Genomic DNA, 19,749 nt, shown 5'->3' with positions numbered 1-19,749 from the left:
CTTAACCCTTATCCTAACCCTAAACTTAACCCTTACCTTAACCTTTATCCTAAACCTAACCCTGACCTTAGCAAGTAGTTGCTTACCAACAGATAGTCTGTTGATGGTATGACCATCTTTAGAGCATCTACAGATGGAAGATCCAAATAGTGACTATTTTTTGTTAAGGGGGATATCATCACCCCACATCTCCCCCTCAATTTGACACAATTGCATCAGTATGTCTATGGTTTGGGTGTGGATGCAAGTAGAGGATAACATGTGATCAATAGGTTGTGGAACATGTCCATCCACACATAAAGGTCATGAAGGGTAATAAAGAAAGCCAAGACAACAAAGACACTGAAGTGTCAGTTTATTAATGGAGGCGTGTATGATGCAATCTGTATGTAATTGCTTCATCCACACAAGCCTCTGAGAAGTGAGTAACCCATTACAAACAGATCAGGTACTGGATCGATGTCTTCTGAGCTGCCTTGAATGAGAAAAATGTTGGGTTTCATTAAGGTCCCGCACTAATTTACTATCCCATTTTCTTATGTCACGGGACATTCACAAGTAAAGGAAAGATCTCGACGACAGCACAACAAACCAGGACTCAATGCATAGGGTTATACAGTTAGAATACAGTATTTCAACATGTTTTATTTTACAAAGGTATATGTTATAGGAAACAGGAAATAAAAATAACTGCACGGCAGTAAGAAAGCTAATTGTCGAGTATAGATACAGTCCTTTTTCATACACTGAATCACGGGGCAAAACACACCATTGGAACAAATTGCGCTATACTTAATACTCTACATTTGTCACTTTGTCTCAAGACTAATTTAGGAATGCCAGACATTTTAGGGGAAAACCGTCTCAGGTTGGCCACTGCTTTACATTTGTTTATTTGGGCTGTTGTCATAGCCACCATAGTCCTACTATAAGCATACAACACAGACACCCAAAATAAATGCACACATTAAATCTGCAACCATAGAAATTATTCTGAAATGTGTTTAGCCTGTTGACACGCAATGGCTGCCGCAGAGTTCTAGCATTTGACAGCATATACATATCACACTCGCAAATACATTGCTGTGTCTTCTATAACTATAATCGTTTCGTTATACTCACCAATAGAACAATAAAAATGATATCACCGTCATATAAGGCACATGTTAGTTAAAGAAAGGCTTGCACTAAGCTTTTTCATCACTCTAGCAGACGTGGAATCTGCTATGGTAAACAACAACAGCGTTAGAGGAGGATGCAGTCTGCAGTCTGCAGTCTGCATGCAATTAAGATCAAAAACATCCTCCGCTGATACCATTATGCAAAGTGACACACCGTTCTGTGCTGAGTGGGCAGTGCCAAGTGCAGCTTGGCCAGGTTGCCCGCTAGCTGCTTCGTACAAACCTCACTCTACCAAAGGCAGGAATATCATTAACATTCTGGGATCGGGAATGCAAACATCTAATCTGACACTTGACCACACACTGACTGACGGTCAAATTCAGAGAGCTTGTAAATAAAAAAAATCTGTTGTCAATGGTGTAAGAGGAAAATTAAAACCACCCCTGAACAAGGTGCAGGGTAACAAGTTTGAATTGGCAAAAATGATCCAATAAAACAATAAAACAATGATAAAATCAGACCAGGCAGCATCAGACCAGGCAGCAACCTGGAGCTATAGAATGCCATATCAATGTGTATTGCAATTCATTATTATGTACAGTACCAGTCAAAAGTATGAACACATCTACTCATGCAAGGGTTTTCCTTTATTTTTACTATTTTCTACATTGTAGAATAATAGTGAAGACATCAAAACTATGAAATAACACATATGGAATCACATATTAACCAAAGAAGTGTTAAACAAATCAAAATATATTTTATATTTGAGATTCTTCAAAGTAGCCACCATTTCCCTTGACAGCTTTGCACACTCTTGGCATTTTCTCAACCAGCTTCACCCGGAATGCTTTTCCAACAGTCTCACTGCAGAATGCTGTGGTAGCCATGCTGGTTAAGTGTGCCTTAAATTCTAAATAAATCACTGACAGTGTCACCAACAAAGCACTCCCACACCATCACACCTCCTCCTCCATGCTTCACGGTGGGAACTACACATGCGGAGATCATCCGTTCACCTACTCTGTGTCTCACAAAAACACCGCAGTTGGAACCAAAAATCTAAAATTTAGACTCATCAGACCAAAGGACAGATTCCCACCGGTCTAATATCCATTGCTCGTGTTTCTTGGGCCAAGCAAGTCTCTTCTTCTTATTGGTGTCCTTTAGTAGTGGTTTCTTTGCAGCAATTAGACCACGAAGGCCTGATTCATGCAGTCTCCTCTGAACAATTGATGTTGAGATGTGTCTATTACTTGGACTCTGTGAAGCATTTATTTGGGCTGCAATTTCTGAGGCTGGTAACTCTAATGAACGTATCCTCTGCAGCAGAGGTAACTCTGGGTCTTCCTTTCCTGTGGCAGTCCTCATGAGAGCCAGTTTCATCATAGCGCTTGATGGTTTTTGCGATTGCACTAGAAGAAACTTTCAAAGTTCTTGAAATTTTCCGGATTGACTGACCTTCATGTCTTAAAGTAATGATGGACTGTCGTTTCTCTTTGCTTATTTGAGCTGTTCTTGCCATAATATGGACTTGGTATTTTACCAAATAGGTCTATCTTCTGTATTTCACCCCTACCATGTCACAACACAACTGATTGACTCAAAGAAGGAGAGAAATTCCACAAATTAACTTTTAACAAGGCACACCTGTTCGTTTAAATGTTTAACACTTTTGTGGTTACTACATGATTCCATATATGTTATTTCTTAGTTTTGATGTTTTCACTATTATTCTACAATGTATAAAATAGTAAAAATAAAGAAAAACCCTGGAATGAGTAGGTGTGTCCAAACCTTTTACTGGCACTGTAAATAAATTAACCTGACTTGTGACACATTATACCAACGATGGCGCATGTTGTTAAAATCATTATTCATTTAAAAGTGTACGATTTCCATTTAGTAGAAGCTTACAAAATGGGATATTAATAGTAATTTGGCATAGAATAAGGAAACTCAAAACACTATGAACAACTTGTAACATCATGGTCATATTACTTAGTAAGTTAGCTACTATAATATATCTGCTGTCATATTATTTATATTTCCTCAGTATATTTTCACTCAAGTACTAAAGTATTGCTGTTTCACTACTGTAGATGAAATGGTAAACAACAAATTCTATAAAGTAAAACACATAAAAAATGTTATGTTATTGCAGGATGTATGCTTGACTGGCTACAGAGTAAAATGTAATTCACCTGACTTAAAATGTAATTTAATGCTATTCAAAATATATTACATGATTTGGGAGATATTTAGCTTAAAAAAAATAAAACATTATAAACTGGAGGTCAAAACTAACTGAGGTTCCAGTGGAATGTGTGAGAATGTACTCCAACAAGGGGAAATAGCTGTGTTATGGATGTTTCAGTGTGAGGGCATATTGGCAACCAAACCCTGCCATCGAGCTATGAATCAAAATAAAAATACAATTAAAACCGATAATTTGGAAAATCACAAGTCGGCCTGTCACAAGTCGACCTGGCACAAGTCGGCCTGTCATTTCCAAGAAGAGCCTGTGTATAGTTAGCCTGAACGTTTGGTCTGTGTAGAGGAGCTCAGTGGGAGAACGGGCTCCTGTGTGTCAGTGACTAGTGGAGATTAAAATAACAGATATGGCATCCACCCTCTGGCCTGACAGTAGGCATTCCGTGCACACACACACACACGCACACGCACACACATCCACACCCAAACCCAAACCCAAACCCACATCCACACACTGGCTATAGAAACACAATACACACCACAAGGCAGTCCATTTTAAAAGATAATTTCTCCTTATAAAGCTTTCCGCATAAAGACTGCACAATAAAAAATATATCATACAGTTCTTACAACTTTTCTAGACAGGATGAAATTGAACATCTGATTATCTCTTTGTGCCAAGCAGTGTTCAACACAGGGGCTTATTTCCCGGGGCTGGCCCCTGTTGCATTGTGGGAACAGCCAGAGTGAGTGTTAACGACCAATTATTTCAGTTTGGCAAGTGGACTTAAGTTAAGGCGTTCCTACAGTATGATGACATGTGTAACCCATCATCATCTCTCTGTCTTTGCTTCATTGGTCCTATTCTGTTCCACTCTGCAGACTCTGATCTGTCTTTGTTTCATTGGTCCTATTCTGTTCCACTCTGCAGACTCTGATCTGTCCCACATTCTGGGCCTGCTGGGTTGAAGGTGTCAACATCAAGGCCTTGCGGGACCCCTTTCTCTGTTTCTTTCTCCTCCACCAGGATAAATAAGCCCCTGTAGACACTGGTGGCACGGTACCATCTCCCTCCATCCCTCCCTCTCCGTCTCAGTGGCTCCTCCAGTGGGTTAGAGGTCTGTCACTTTGTTCTCAAGGGCGGCTGCTATCCGCTGAAGCCGCAGGGTGAGCTGTTTACTCTGGGCTGCCGGGTCCTCATCTAGGGACTGGATGATCTGTAGAGAGATGGGGAGAGAGGGAGGGGGGAGGGAGAGACAGAGAAATATTGAGATAGGGTGAGAAGAGACAGAGAGGGACAGAGAGGTAGAGAGACAGAGGTAGAGAGAGGGGGAGACAGAGAGAGAAAGAGGGATACAGAGCGAGAGAGAGAGAGAGAGAGAGAGCACTGTCATTAGATCACCAGTCAGGGCATACTGGACCACTGTTGGAACGACCACTCTAAGAAAAACAGCCATTGCATGGCTTCAAGTACTAAGGGAGGAAGCTTAAAAAAATCAATTCCCTGAGCAATTTGCCATTTCAAGTAAACTACCACAGAACTACTTTCAATTAAAAGTCCTTGTAATTGCGCTAACGATTAGAAAATATGACCCAGCAGTGCTGTGGGAGCACTTCTGCCTGGAATGTAAAGTGAATGGCCTCTTACCCCGTCGTAGTATTTGCTGGCGTACTGGTAGAGCTGATGCAGAGCCACTTGTGTGTTGAGTTTGTCTGTATGAGTCTGGAGGACACAACATAGGATTCAGAGATTCTCACAGACAGGCTTGAGTCACACAATCTTAGAGCAGAATGAACCAAGTCTATGACTAACTTTATAAAATGTTACCTTCACTAACATTGCAAATGGTGCACCACTAAAATAGATTAAGAGACCACTGCAAAATTATCAGTTTCTCTGGTTTTACTATTTATAGGTATGTGTTTGGGGAAAATTAACATTTTTGTGCAAATCTACAAATTACTGACAACATTTCTCCCAAATTCCAAATAAAAATGTTGTCATTTAGAACATTTATTTGCAGAAAATGACAACTGGTGAAAATAACAAAAATGATGCAGTGTTGTCAGGCCTTGAATAATGCAAAGATAATAAGTTTATATTCATTTTAAATACTATACTAATGTATAGCAGGACAATGCTCCATGTGACACAGCCAGGTCAATCAAGGTGTGGATGGAGGACCACCAGATCAAGACCCTGTCATGGCCAGCCCAATCTCCAGACCTGAACCCCATTGAAAACCTCTGGAATGTGATCAACAGGAAGATGGACGGTCACAAGCCAGCAAACAAAGCCGAGCTGCTTGAATTTTTGCGCCAGTCTCCACCAGTCTTTCACATCAATGTGAAAGACTGGTGGAGAACATGCCAAGAAGCAATGAAATTGAAAATCTGTGATTGAAAATCAGGGTTATTCCACCAAATATTGATTTCTGAACTCTTCCTAAGTTAAAACATTAGTATTGTGTTGTAATTTTTTTTTGCATTATTCGAGGTCTGACAACACTGCATCTTTTTTGTTATTTTCACCAGTTGTCATTTTCTGCAAATAAATGCTCTAAATGACAATATTTTTATTTGGAATTTGGAAGAAATGTTGTCAGTAGTTTATAGAATAAAACAAAAATGTTAATTTTTCCCAAACACATACCTATAAATAGTAAAACCAGAGAAACTGATAATTTTGCATTGGTCTCTTAATATTTTCCAGAACCGTATATCTGTGTCCCAAACTCTATTCCCTGCATCATTGGTTCCAACCAGAGGTACTTGGACTTTGGAAGACTCATGAGACCACAGACCTACTGTTAAAATGCACATGAGGGGTACTTCAGGGATACTCCGGGCAGAGTCAAATTCAGTTGGTGGTACGGTAACGGAAAAAGGTTGGGAACCACTGCTCTACAAGGTACACTACTTTTGGTCAAAAGTAGTGCACTACATAGGGAATAGGGTACCAGTTGGGATGCCACCATAGATCAAGGGCAGAGAGAAAGGTTTTCCTTACCCGAGACACCTCTGCCAGATGAGTGTTCATGTCCTGGTCGCTGACTGATACCATCTGTCTGATGCCCTTGTAGTAACTAAACACAGACAGACAGAGATAAGATCATAATCACTATACATTACATATTGACAGGCCTCTGCCGACAATGTACCAGCATTGTAGGCAAGAATCAAAATAAATTGATCAGGTCATTGGGAACTTCTGACTATACGTACTCATCGACCATCTTCTTGTAGGTGGAGATCTCCTTTGCATAGAGTAGTTTGTTACTTGGAGAGTCCTGGTAGAGATAGGAGAGAATAAACAAAATGATAATCATAATACTCTTCTCTTATCTGTTACCTCACAGAGGTAAACAACTATCAATAGATTTTGACCTCCTAATCACCTGCCTCCTCCCCCTCCCTCTCCTCCTCCTACGGCTCCCTCTTCATCCCTTTCTCTTCCTCCTCCCTATCTCCTCCTCCCTTTCCTCTTCCTTCTGCTCCCTCCTCCTCCCTCTCTCTTCCTTCTCCCTCCTCCTCCCTCTCCTCCTCTTTCCCCCTCCTCCTCCTCCTCCTCCTCCTCCTCCTGGACTCACTCGGCTGAGTTTGTGCTCTGTCTTGGTGCAGGCGTCCATGAAGGTCTGAGCGATGACGGACAGCGAGGCGTCCACCACCTCTGTCACGTGGACGTCGAAGGTGAAGTGAGGGTTCTTCAGGATGTTCACCCAGAACCTCAGAGGCAAGCTGGTGGAGGAGAGAATAATTACTATCAGCTATCTATCTACTACAGTGTCAACACATATGTCACACCAAATAATTCATTCATTTATGATTGAATGTCATGTTTAGTATCACCAAGGTACTATTAGTGGTACATGTACAGCACTAGTAGTACTTCTATTAGTGGTACATGTACAGCACTAGTAGTACTTCTATTAGTGGTACATGTACAGCACTAGTAGTACTTCTATTAGTGGTACATGTACAGCACTAGTAGTACTTCTATTAGTGGTACATGTACAGCACTAGTAGTACTTCTATTAGTGGTACATGTACAGCACTAGTAGTACTTCTATTAGTGGTACATGTCAGGTTGACAACTCCTGACGGTTGACTTTCATATTTTCACCATTCAGTGGAACACATGCATCGGGCATGCCAAACTAATGGCAAAACTTTCCACTTTTGAATACTCTGTAGCCTTAAAACATAAGTAAACTAATAAGTCCATACAAATCCTCCAATAAAAGGTTGGTCCTGAATATCAAACAAGTCTAAAATAGGTTCAGAGTACTTCTCTGATTAGTTTAAAAGCTGGGCCGATTGAGACAGACTAACATATTCATTCATATTGGCTTGCAACACCTCCCGGGAGATTGAGAAAACAACGGCAAAAAAACAAAACAACATCAATGTGATATAATAGTACAATTAAATTAGCTGGGGATGTAATTACCATGTTTGTTTGTTGTTATGGTTGATACACACATTCATATTTAATCCAAGAGGCCTCGGTTGGTTTGATAAACAAAACAAGCCCATGCCGACTGACTGTGGTATAGCATAATGAAATAGCTCATCCCCCTTCCTCTCATTCTCACATCGCCACGTCAATCACTGACATCTATATGCAACACGCTGTGTTGAATACTTGAGCTTTAACCAACTTGAAGTTAATTTATGTACTTAAATGCCAAGGGAGCACTCAGATTGAGAATACAGAGGAGATAGAAGTACTTTTATATTTGCATTCCGTATACTGATTACTTAGTCAGTGTGTTTCTTAGAGTGTCATCTTAGGAAGTGGGTTTGTGTGTGTGTGTGTGTACATACTTGCGTGTGTGTGTGTGTGCTTGCATATGTAGAAGTGTGTGTGGTTGTGTGATTGTGTGTGTGTGTGTGTGTATGTACCTGTTGGTCTTCCAGATGTGTACGGTCTCCTCATCCACGTTGTCATGTTTGAGGGCCTGCTCGTCCAGGAAGTCAAAGAAGTACTTGATGGCGGGTGGCACCACCGACCCGGAACACAACACGCTGCGGAAGAAGTCATCCACAAACTGTTGCAGGGTTCCCTGGAATAACAGACGCACCAACAGAAACACAGTGTGAGGCAGGGCAGAGAGGTAGAGAGACGCCAAGTACCTCAGACCTGCGACCCAGTCAATAACACACTATGAAGACTGAATCTATCACATATTAGCACATAGCCATCCTCAAATAGATTTTCTTACGGAATGAATCTCAAAGATGAATTTCTTTACTGAATGAAATGTAAAGGCTCGCACACATCGCAGCGAATGTGGATCTAGCGTTTGTCTGCCGATCGTTCAGCGTGCTGTGTTTCAGGGACCAACAGCTGTAGACGTCTGAGTGCCAACATTTAGGCAAATTGGTTGCCAAATTACGGGCGGCACTTTGTTCAAATGTGCTAAGTACTCTCGTCCAGCAAACGCTGTTAGTGTGTCTGAGCCCTAACTATAGTAAAACGTGGCAGGCCCACCTTGACAGAGAGCAGTCGTGTGAGATAGATCTCAGTGATGGCTTTGGTCATGGACTTGTCCTTCATGCCCCTCTTGGACTTCATCTCATCCAGCTCATCAGGCCGAACCAGATGGAACACCTTGTCATCCTCCAACAGGGCGTTTCCTAGTGGAGAGAGGAGACAAATTATACAAGTACTTTTCAGTAACACGTTTCTTAAAGCCTGCAGGTATAGGTTATAATGCACTGTGAGACTTGTCATACGCATAATGTCTTATTATCATTTCCATGGTGAAGACTTACTCTCCTCTTGGTTATCCTGGTTCTGGTAATAGTTCTGTTGAGTGTGAAGAACCATGGACAGGACTAGAGTAGCATTGTCTCGCACCTGAAACCCACACAAACATACACACACAGGTCATCTGATTGGCAACGGGTCTCAGGACCTAATTCAGAATCCATGCCATTGATTAGACAGTGCCATTGACACATTTCTTGGGGCCTTTATTCGGCATTGTCTGTGGCGCTCTTTCATTATTGATCCCGTAAATTAAAGTGGGGTTTTGGGGTGGGGCTCTGTTGGAGCAGGGGGGTTGGGGTGGGCTCTTTGGAGCAGGGGGGTTGGGGTGGGGCTCTGTTGGAGCAGGGGGGTTGGGGTGGGGCTCTGTTGGAGCAGGGGGGTTGGGGTGGGGTTGATGCGGTAGGGGATCAGCCCTCTACCTGTTTGTGTGTATAATCTTTAAAATACTCAATAAAAAACATTGACCCAAAAATTACATTAAATTAGTAAAGAGCAGCATTAGGGCTTCTCTCTGTGACATCTAATAGATCAGTCTGTGGAGGAACATCACTCACATTGTAGTGGGCCAGCGTGTTGATGCGCCTCCACCTGCCCTCCTTCTGGGACGTCAGGTCCAGGTCTGACAGGATCTGCCCTGTGGAACCAGGACGCCACTCTGTGGCATAGGCAAGAACAGTAGCTCAGACCACCAGCCAACATGACTCACATTCAAATTCACATCCACTACCACTTAATTTACTAGTAGATGGTGCCAATTGTTTAAGGCTTGCTGATGTTAATGTATTCAAATGCAGTATCTTTGCAACACATGGTTTGGAATACTGACGATGTGTGTGTGTGTGTGTGTGTGTGAGTGTGAGTGAGTGTGTTCTCCTCTCACCCAGACTGACGCTGTCCACTTTGGGTCTCTGTGAGTAGGGCAGGTTCCTGTACACCGCCTCGATGATCTTCTCCTTCACCTGGGACACCGTGTCGCAGTTCAACACCTTGACGGGCGTCACGTCTGGCCCCTCCCCGTGCACCAGCACCTGCAGAGTCTGAGAGGAGGAACAGAGCCAACGCTGTGAGGTCAGCCCGCTGAGGCAGCGTTACAGCGGCAACTACTGTAGGCAAGTGGTACTCTTTGACACCTGACAAGCGCTGTCACCTCGTCCTGAGCTGACTATCGAGCAGCCACCGGCAAGGGACTCACTCCCCTCACTCTGACCAGGTGACACAGATCAATCAATTCAGACTGAATCCAAACAACTGACCACTAGATAGGGAGACAACACATTATACAAAGGATTTATTTGTAATTGAAGACTGTGTAATTTTGTTTTGTCATTCTTCATTAACATAACCACAGGACGTGAGCTATTGCAACTGTAAATGTGTATCATTTGATATTGTCCTTGGAAAATGAATTACCACAGGGTTTACAAACTTCTCCCTCCCTCCCTATGAACATTTTTGGGGGACTAGTTTAAGGCCTTGTGGGTGGGTTTTGAGTGGTCATTGTGCTGACATTCTAGAGAGACTTAAAAGAAAATAGCTGAGATTTTATTATCTGCCATTAGCAAAAAGATACAGTTGAACACTTCTGACTAAGGTAGACTATACGTATACAGTGAGTCAGAACTTTGCGTCAGTGTAGGTAGGAACATTATAAAATGACAGAAAGGTATTGAATTGCTAGTGAAGGCATAGCATAAAAAGATAAAAATGGTTCATGGAAGCAACACATATAATTGAGATCAGGGCAGTCAGTGTAAAGTCTGTCTGAACAGACTCAGAAGAACTCAATAACGCAATAGCAGCAGCTGTCAGCGAGGTGAGATGCCAGCGAGCTTGCGTGCTGGAGTAACCGTGGTAACGGGTTGGTGTAACTCACCAGGACGCAGTACTCCACGTCGTCTCCAAGCAGGCCCGTGTCGTTCAGGGTGTACTTGGCCTTCTTCACTCTGGCATCTACTGGACCCTTCTCTGTCTGATGCTTGATGGCCCTGAACAGCTTGTACAGGGGTTCCCCTGCTGAGTCCTGACGACCACACACAGAGACACAGTACAATCAGAACCCTCTGGCACTCTACTTTGACCTTGGCCATGCTGTAGTTGAAATATAAAGGCTATGAAATGTCAACAGAATATTGCTTCTCTTAACTCAGGTAGGCTCCTTGAACACATGCATGCACATACACACCGTTACGGAAAGATAACATGAAGTGTTCCAAAAACACATGTTTTCATGGGATCACGTGATCTTATGTGAAGTTAACATGATAACGTGACAACATGTAAAGCAACATGTGATAACATGAAACAACGTGATCATGTAAAGTGTTCCAAAATCCCGTTTTCACATGATTTCACGTGACATAGTGATTTTTCTGTAATGGCACACATAAATGTGCCAAACGTCCTTTCAAATACGCTTTAACAATGTACGTGACATATCAAAAACATACAGAATCAAAGAGTGTCATAACATCACCTTGAGGAACTGGTAAAGACAGATGGACATCCAGTTACACAGCATCCTCTCCACCACTGTCTCTGACCTACAGAAGACAAAACACAGGAGTGACTGACACATATCAACATACTGTCTCTGACCTACAGAAGACAAAACACAGGAGTGACTGACACAATCAACATACCTGTCTCTGACCTACAGAAGACAAACACAGGAGTGACTGACACATATCAACATACTGTCTCTGACCTACAGAAGACAAAACACAGGAGTGACTGACACATATCAACATACTGTCTCTGACCTACAGAAGACAAAACACAGGAGTGACTGACACATATCAACATACTGTCTCTGACCTACAGAAGACAAAACACAGGAGTGACTGACACATATCAACATACTGTCTCTGACCTACAGAAGACAAAACACAGGAGTGACTGACACATTCAACATACTGTCTCTGACCTACAGAAGACAAAACACAGGAGTGACTGACACATATCAACATACTGTCTCTGACCTACAGAAGACAAAACACAGGAGTGACTGACACATATCCAACATACTGTCTCTGACCTACAGAAGACAAAACAGGAGTGACTGACATCTCAACATACTGTCTCTGACCTACAGAAGACAAAACACAGGAGTGACTGACACATCTCAACATACTGTCTTCTGACCTACAGAAGACAAACACAGGAGTGACTGACACATCTCAACATACTGTCTCTGACCTACAGAAGACAAACACAGGAGTGACTGACCATTCAACATATGTCTCTGACCTACAGAAGACAAAACACAGGAGTGACTGACACATCTCAACAACTGTCTCTGACCTACAGAAGACAAAACACAGGAGTGACTGACACATCACAATACTGTCTCTGACTACAGCAAAACACAGGAGTGACTGACACATCTCAACATACTGTCTCTGACCTCCAGAAGACAAAACCAGGAGTGACTGACACATCAACATACTGTCTCTGACCTACAGAAGACAAAACACAGGAGTGACTGACCATATCAACATACTGTCTCTGACCTACAGAAGACAAAACACAGGAGTGACTGACACATCCAACATACTGTCTCTGACCTACAGAAGACAAAACACAGGAGTGACTGACACATCTCAACATACGGTCTCTGACCTACAGAAGACAAACACAGGAGTGACTGACACATATCAACATACTGTCTCTGACCTACAGAAGACAAATAGGAGTGACTGACATCTCACACATACTGTCTCTGACCTACAGAAGACAAAACACAGGAGTGACTGACACATCTCACACATACTGCCTCTGACCCTACAGAAGACAAAACACAGGAGTGACTGACACATCTCAACATACTGTCTCTGACTACAGAAGACAAAAACAGGAGTGACTGACACATCTCAACATACGGTCTCTGACCTACAGAAGACAAACACAGGGAGTGACTGAACATATCAACATACTGTCTCTGACCTACAGAAGACAAAAACAGGAGTGACTGACACATCTCAACATACTGTCTCTGACCTACAGAAGACAAAACACAGGAGTGACTGACACATATCAACATACTGTCTCTGACCTACAGCAAAAACAAAGGAGTGACTGACACCATCTCAACATGCTGTCTCTGACCTACAGAAGACAAAACACAGGAGTGACTGACACACTCTCAACATACGGTCTCTGACCTACAGAAGACAACAGCAGGAGTGACTGACACATATCAACATACTGTCTCTGACCTACAGAAGACAAAAACACAGGAGTGACTGACACATCTCAACATCTGTCTCTGACCTACAGAAGACAAAACACAGGAGTGACTGACACATATCAACATACTGTCTCTGACTACAGAAGACAAAACACAGGAGTGACTGACACATATCAACATACTTCTCTGACCTACAGAAGACAAAACACAGGAGTGACTGCACATCTCAACATACGGTCTCTGACCTACAGAAGACAAAACACAGGAGTGACTGACACATATCAACATACTGTCTCTGACCTACAGAAGACAAAACACAGGAGTGACTGACTCATATCAACATACTGTCTCTGACCTACAGAAGACAAAACAGGAGTGACTGACACATCTCAACAGACTGTCTCTGACCTACAGAAGACAAAACACAGGAGTGACTGACACATCAACATACTGTCTCTGACTACAGTCAAAACAACAGGAGTGACTGACACATCTCAACATACTGTCTCTGACCTACAGAAGAACAAACGCAGGAGTGACTGACACATCTCAACATACTGTCTCTGACCTACAGAAACAAAACACAGGAGTGACTGACACATCTCAAATACTGTCTCTGACCTACAGAAGACAAAACACAGGAGTGACTGACACATCTCAACATACTGTCTCTGACCTACAGAAGACAAAAACAGGAGTGACTGACACATCAACATACTGTCTCTGACTACAGAAGACAAAACACAGGAGTGACTGACACATCTCAACAGACTGACCTACAGAAGACAAAATACAGGAGTGACTGACCATCAACATACCGTCTCTGAACTACAGTTCAAAACACAGGAGTGACTGACACATCTCAACATACTGTCTCTGACCTACAGTTCAAAACAAAGGAGTGACTGACATCTCAACATACTGTCTCTGACCTCCAGAGACAAAACACAGGAGTGACTGACACATCTCAACATACTGTCTCTGACCTCCAGAAGACAAAACACAGGAGTGACTGACACATCTCAACATGCTGTCTCTGACCTACAGAAGACAAAACACAGGAGTGACTGACACATCTCAACATACTGTCTCTGACCTACAGAATTACAAAACACCGGAGTGACTGACACATCTCAACATACTGTCTCTGAACTACAGTTCAAAACACAAGAGTGACTGACACATCAACTTACTGTCTCTGACCTACAGTTCAAAACACAGGAGTGACTGACACATCTCACAATACTAATACAAAATTTAGCATGAACTACTGTAGAACTCCTCTCCATTCACAGGGCCCATTGTTAGGCATTAGCACATCCAACTAACAGTCATGTGTATCTGGATGTTAGGATAATGGACTAATCCACATAATGAGCTCCTCTATAGGGAATAATTACACACATTTTACTGTAGAACAGCCAGTCGAACACTGCTGAGCACAGTTGACAGTTCACATTACACAACCACTCAGTGGGAATAAACAACTGAGCTCTGTTCGGGAACCTGTCTCTACTGTGGACTGGAGATACCTAAAATACCAGAGTTACTTTAAGAGTGGGAGACATTGAGAAGACACAGGTTAGTTAGAGTAATGGATTACAGCCACAATCTGCACCGAGCTAAAGGCTAGAGCTGCCACTTTCAAGGAGCAGGACACTAATCTGGACGGTTATAAGAAAATCCGTTATGCCCTCAGACGAACCATCAAACAGCCAAAGCGTCAACATAGGACTAAGATTGAATCCTACTACACCGGCTCCGATGCTCGTCGGATGTGGCAGGGCTTGCAAACTATTATGGTCTACAAAGGGAAACGCAGCCACGAGCTGCCTAGTGACGCGAGCCTACCAGACGGGCTAAATGCCTTTTATGCTCGCTTCGAGGCAAGCAACTCTGAAGCATGCATGAGAGCACCAGCTGTTCTGGACAACTGTGTGATCACGCTCTCCGTAGCCAATGTGAGCAAGATCTTTAAACAGGTCAACATTCACAAGGCCGTGGGCCCAGATGGATTACCAGGGCGTGTACTCAGAGCAAACGCGGACCAACTGGCAAGCGTCTTCACTGACATGTTCAACCTCTCCCTGACCGAGTCTGTAATACCTACATGTTTCAAGCAGACCACCATAGTCCATATGCCCAAGAACGCCAAGGAAACCTGTCTAAATGACTACTGCCCCGTAGCACCCACGTCGGTAGCCATGAAGTGCTTTGAAAGGCTGGTCATGGATCACATCAACACCATCATCCCGGAAACCCTACACCCACTCCAATTTGCATACCATCCCAACAGATCCATAGATGACGCAATCTCAAATGCACTCCACACTACCCTTTCCCACCTGGACAAAAGGAACACTTATGTGACAATGCTGTTCATTGACTACAGCTCAGCTCATCACTAAGCTAAGGACCTGCAACAAGATCCTGGACTTCCTGACGGGCCGCCCCCAGGTGATAAGGGTAGGCAACAACACATCTGCCACGCTGATCCTCAACACAGGGGCCCCTCAGGGATGCATGCCTCAGGGGTGCCTCCTCCTGTACTCCCTGTTCACCCACGACTGTGTGGCCAAGCACTACTCTAACACCATATTCCCCCTCAGGAGACTAAAAAGGTTTGGCATGGGTCCTCAGATCCTCAAAAAGTTCAACAGCTGCACCATCGAGAGCATCCCGACTAATTGCATCATTGCCTGGAATGGTAACTGCTCGGCATCTGACCGTAAAGCGATACAGAGGGTAGTGCGTACGGCACAGTACGTACGGCCCAAAAAATTGTGAAAGACTCCAGTTATCCAAGTCATACTGTTCTCTCTGCTACCGCATGGCAAGTGGTACCAGGGCGCGAAGTCTAGGTCCAAAAGGCTCCTTAACAGCTTCTACCCCCAAGCCATAAGACTGCTGAACAATTAATCAAATGTCTACCCGGACTATTTACATTGACCTCCCCCCTTTTTTTCTTACACTGCTGCTACTCGCTGTTTATTATCTATGCATAGCCACTTTACCCCTACATGTACAATACCGGTCAAAAGTTTTAGAGAACCTACTCATTCAATGGTTAATAATAATTTTTACTATTTTCTACATTGTAGAATAATAGTGAAGCTATCAAAACTATGAAATAATACATATGGAATCATGTAGTAACCAAAAATGTGTTAAACAAATCTAAATATATTTTATATTTGAGATTCTTCAAGTAGCCACGCTTTGCCTTGATAACAGCTTTGCACACTCTTGGTATTCTCTCAACCAGCTTCATGAGGTAGTCACCTGGAATGCATTTCATTTAACAGGTGTGACATGTTAAAAGTTAATTTGTAGAATTTCTTTCCTTCTTAATGCGTTTGAGCCAATCAGTTGTGTTGTGACAAGGTAGGGAGCGTATACAGAAGATAGCCCTATTTGGTAAAAGTCCATATTATTGCAAGAACAGCTCAAATAAGCAAAGAGAAATGGCAGTCCATCATTACTTTAAGACATGAAGGTCAGTCAATCCGGAATATTTCAAGAACTTTGAAAGTTTCTTCTAGTGCAAAACCATGAAGCGCTATGATGAAACTGGCTCTCATGAGGACCGACCACAGGAAAGGAAGACCCAGAGTTACCTCTGCTGCAGAGGATAAGTTCATTAGCGTTCCCAGCCTCAGAAATTGCAGCCCAAATAAATGCTTCACAGAGTTCAAGTAACAGACACATCTCAACATCAACTGTTCAGAGGAGACTGTATGAATCAGGCCTTCATGGTCGAATTGCTGCAAAAAACCTAAAGGACACCAATAAGAAGAAGAGACTTGCTTGGGCCAAGAAACACAAGCAATGGCAGTGGAAATTTGTCCTTTGGTCTGGAATCCAAATTGGAGATTTTTGGTTCCAACCGCTGTGTCTTTGTGAGACGCGGTGTGGGTGAACAGATGATCTCTGCATGTGTATTTCCCACCGTAAAGCATGGAGGAGGAGGTGTGATGGTGTGGGGGTGCTTTGCTTGTGACACTGTCTGTGATTTATTTCGAATTCAAGCCACACCTAACCAGCATGGCTACCACAGCATACTGCAGCGATACGCCATCTCATCTGGTTTGGGCTTAGTGGGACTATCATTTGTTTTTCAACAGAACAATGACCCAACACACCTCCAGGCTGTGTAAGGGCTATTTGACCAAGAAGGAGAGTGATGAAGTGCTGCATGGCCTTCACAATCCCCTGACCTCAACCAAATTGAGATGGTTTTGGATGAGTCGGACCACAGAGTGAAGGAAAAGCAGCCAACAAGTGCTCAGCATATCTGGGAACTCCTTCAAGACTGTTGGAAAAGCATTCCTCATGAAGCTGGTGAAGCTGGGAGAATGCCAAGAGTGTGCAAAGCTGTCATCAAGGCAAATGTTGGCTATTTGAAGAATCTCAAATATAAAATATATTTTGGTTTGCTTAACACTTTTTTGGTTACTACATGATTCCATGTGTTATTTCATAGTTTTGATGTCTTCACTATTATTCTACAATGTAGAAAACAAAGAAAAACCCTTGAATGAGTAGATGTTCTAAAACTTTTGACCGGTCTTGTACATATTACCTCAATTAACCTGTACCCCCTCACAACCTGTACCACCCCACAACCTGTATATAGCCTTGTTATTGTTATTTTATTTTGTTGCTTTTTTAAAACTTTCGTTAATTTAGTAAATATTTTCTTAACTCTATTTTTCTTAAAACTGCCTTGTTGGTTAAGGGCTTGTAAGTAAGCATTTCATGGTAAAGTCTACACCTGTTGTATACCTATCTTGATCTAAGATAGGTAGAGCTACCAGAACTAAATCTAAGATAGGTAGAATTTCCAGAACTAAATCTAAGATAGGTAGAGCTAGCAGAACTAAATCTAAGATAGGTAGAGCTACCAGAACTAAATCTAAGATAGGTAGAGCTAGCAGAACTACTTTGAGGAATGGTAGCTACTGTAAGTGACAGCGGTTGGTGGTCCCGACCTGCGCAGCATGAGTTTGGGGTTCTTGCTGTCGACATAGTTCCCCATGAGTTCCAGCAGCAGGGTCCTCATGATGTCCGTGTAGTACTCCAGCTTCCCATGCAGAGCCACCGTCAGCAGGGATGCAAAGTACACCTTGGCCCGGGCGTTGAAGTCTGGACGTCCTTCCAAGGTCTTGATGAACTACACACAGTGGAGTTTAACAGAATATGCAGTTAATGGTAATCCAGTTAACATAAATGGGGATAAATCTTTAACTGTAAACAATGGAAGGGAGATTGCAATAATCTGAAATAGCCATCTCTCCATGTCTCCTTTACTTCTTCTGCCCTAATATGAAGGAATTGAACTGGTACAAGCATCAAACATATCCAACAGGTAACCAACACGCTTTCACCTTTTCTCGGTTTTAGATGAAGGAAAGGAGACAAAAGAGCCAGCCATAGATGCACCATTACAAAGACAGTTAAGTGGTCTGAAGGGGCTTTACATTGATGAGGAAGGTCTTGGAGTTGAGCAGGTTAGAGAACTGGTTGAGGGCCTGGCCCACGATGGCCTTCCGTGCCTCAGGGATGTCCAGCTTGCCCGTGATCATCACATCGTTGGCCCCGTCCTTGGAGGGCAGGAAGAAGACGCGGTCCGTGTAGGTCTTATAGTCCAGGAAGGGGATTCGCCCCTCGCTCAGTTCGTTGGTATGGTCCTCCATCTCTATCATCAGGTCTGTGAAGGCAAAGGAGAAACGTCTGAGAACCTTGCACATGTTCTCATCCTGATACTTTTAAGCGACACAAACATAAACTATCATATTCGTTACTTTAAATCACGTCTTGATGAAGATACATAGATGTATGGATGTGTAGATGAAGTACGTAATATGAGGTTTAATGAAGTGTAATGAAGACCCTTGGTGGCCTTAGACAGTTCTGCTGGACAGCTGTGGTTATAATGTAGTACCTGTGAACTCTTTCTTGCAGCGATCTCGTACACTCTCCTCCAAATTCTCCAGCTGGTGTTTCACCTTCTCATACTCTCTTTCAGCCTGCTGGCTCTTCCTCCTGTGCACACAACACAATCATTAACATGGGCAGAGCAATGAACAGAGACAAAAACCGACACCAACATGAACACTAACTCATGTAACATTGTACATTTTTGTGTATTGCGCACCATTCGGCTGGCTTGGATCCCTTGACACCAAATGAAGTTTTCACCCCCACATCCATGGAGAAAGGTGGTATGGTGTACTGTCCTGTATGTTGGTAATGGAGAAAGGTGGTATGGTGTAACTGTCCTGTATGTTGGTTATCTAGCCTAAAGGTGCTACTATATGGTGTAACTGTCCTGTATTCTGGTTATCTAGCCTAAAGGTGGTATGGTGTAACTGTCCAGTATTCTGGTTATGTAGCCTAAAGGTAGTATGGTGTAACTGTCCAGTATTCTGGTTATCTAGCCTAAAGGTGG

General features: G+C 42.9%; 1 protein-coding gene across 1 annotated transcript in view; it reads right to left on the bottom strand.

The window, feature by feature from the left end:
• Positions 1-338: 338 nt before the first annotated feature.
• The window catches only part of LOC111971820 (plexin-B2-like), a 193,067-nt gene continuing 173,656 nt past the window's right edge, over positions 339-19,749 (bottom strand). The window contains 16 exon segments of the mRNA XM_070446115.1: positions 339-4,553; positions 4,985-5,059; positions 6,347-6,422; positions 6,562-6,626; positions 6,927-7,074; positions 8,242-8,402; positions 8,831-8,976; positions 9,115-9,199; positions 9,667-9,767; positions 9,993-10,149; positions 10,986-11,132; positions 11,586-11,652; positions 18,290-18,471; positions 18,779-19,008; positions 19,243-19,352; positions 19,354-19,390. Coding sequence (XP_070302216.1) covers positions 4,449-4,553; positions 4,985-5,059; positions 6,347-6,422; positions 6,562-6,626; positions 6,927-7,074; positions 8,242-8,402; positions 8,831-8,976; positions 9,115-9,199; positions 9,667-9,767; positions 9,993-10,149; positions 10,986-11,132; positions 11,586-11,652; positions 18,290-18,471; positions 18,779-19,008; positions 19,243-19,352; positions 19,354-19,390 — 1,892 coding nt within the window. The 3' untranslated portion in view covers positions 339-4,448.

Source organism: Salvelinus sp. IW2-2015, linkage group LG13, assembly GCF_002910315.2.
Source record: "Salvelinus sp. IW2-2015 linkage group LG13, ASM291031v2, whole genome shotgun sequence".
Lineage (NCBI taxonomy): Eukaryota > Metazoa > Chordata > Actinopteri > Salmoniformes > Salmonidae > Salvelinus > Salvelinus sp. IW2-2015.
This window is presented reverse-complemented; position numbering and strand designations above follow the sequence as displayed.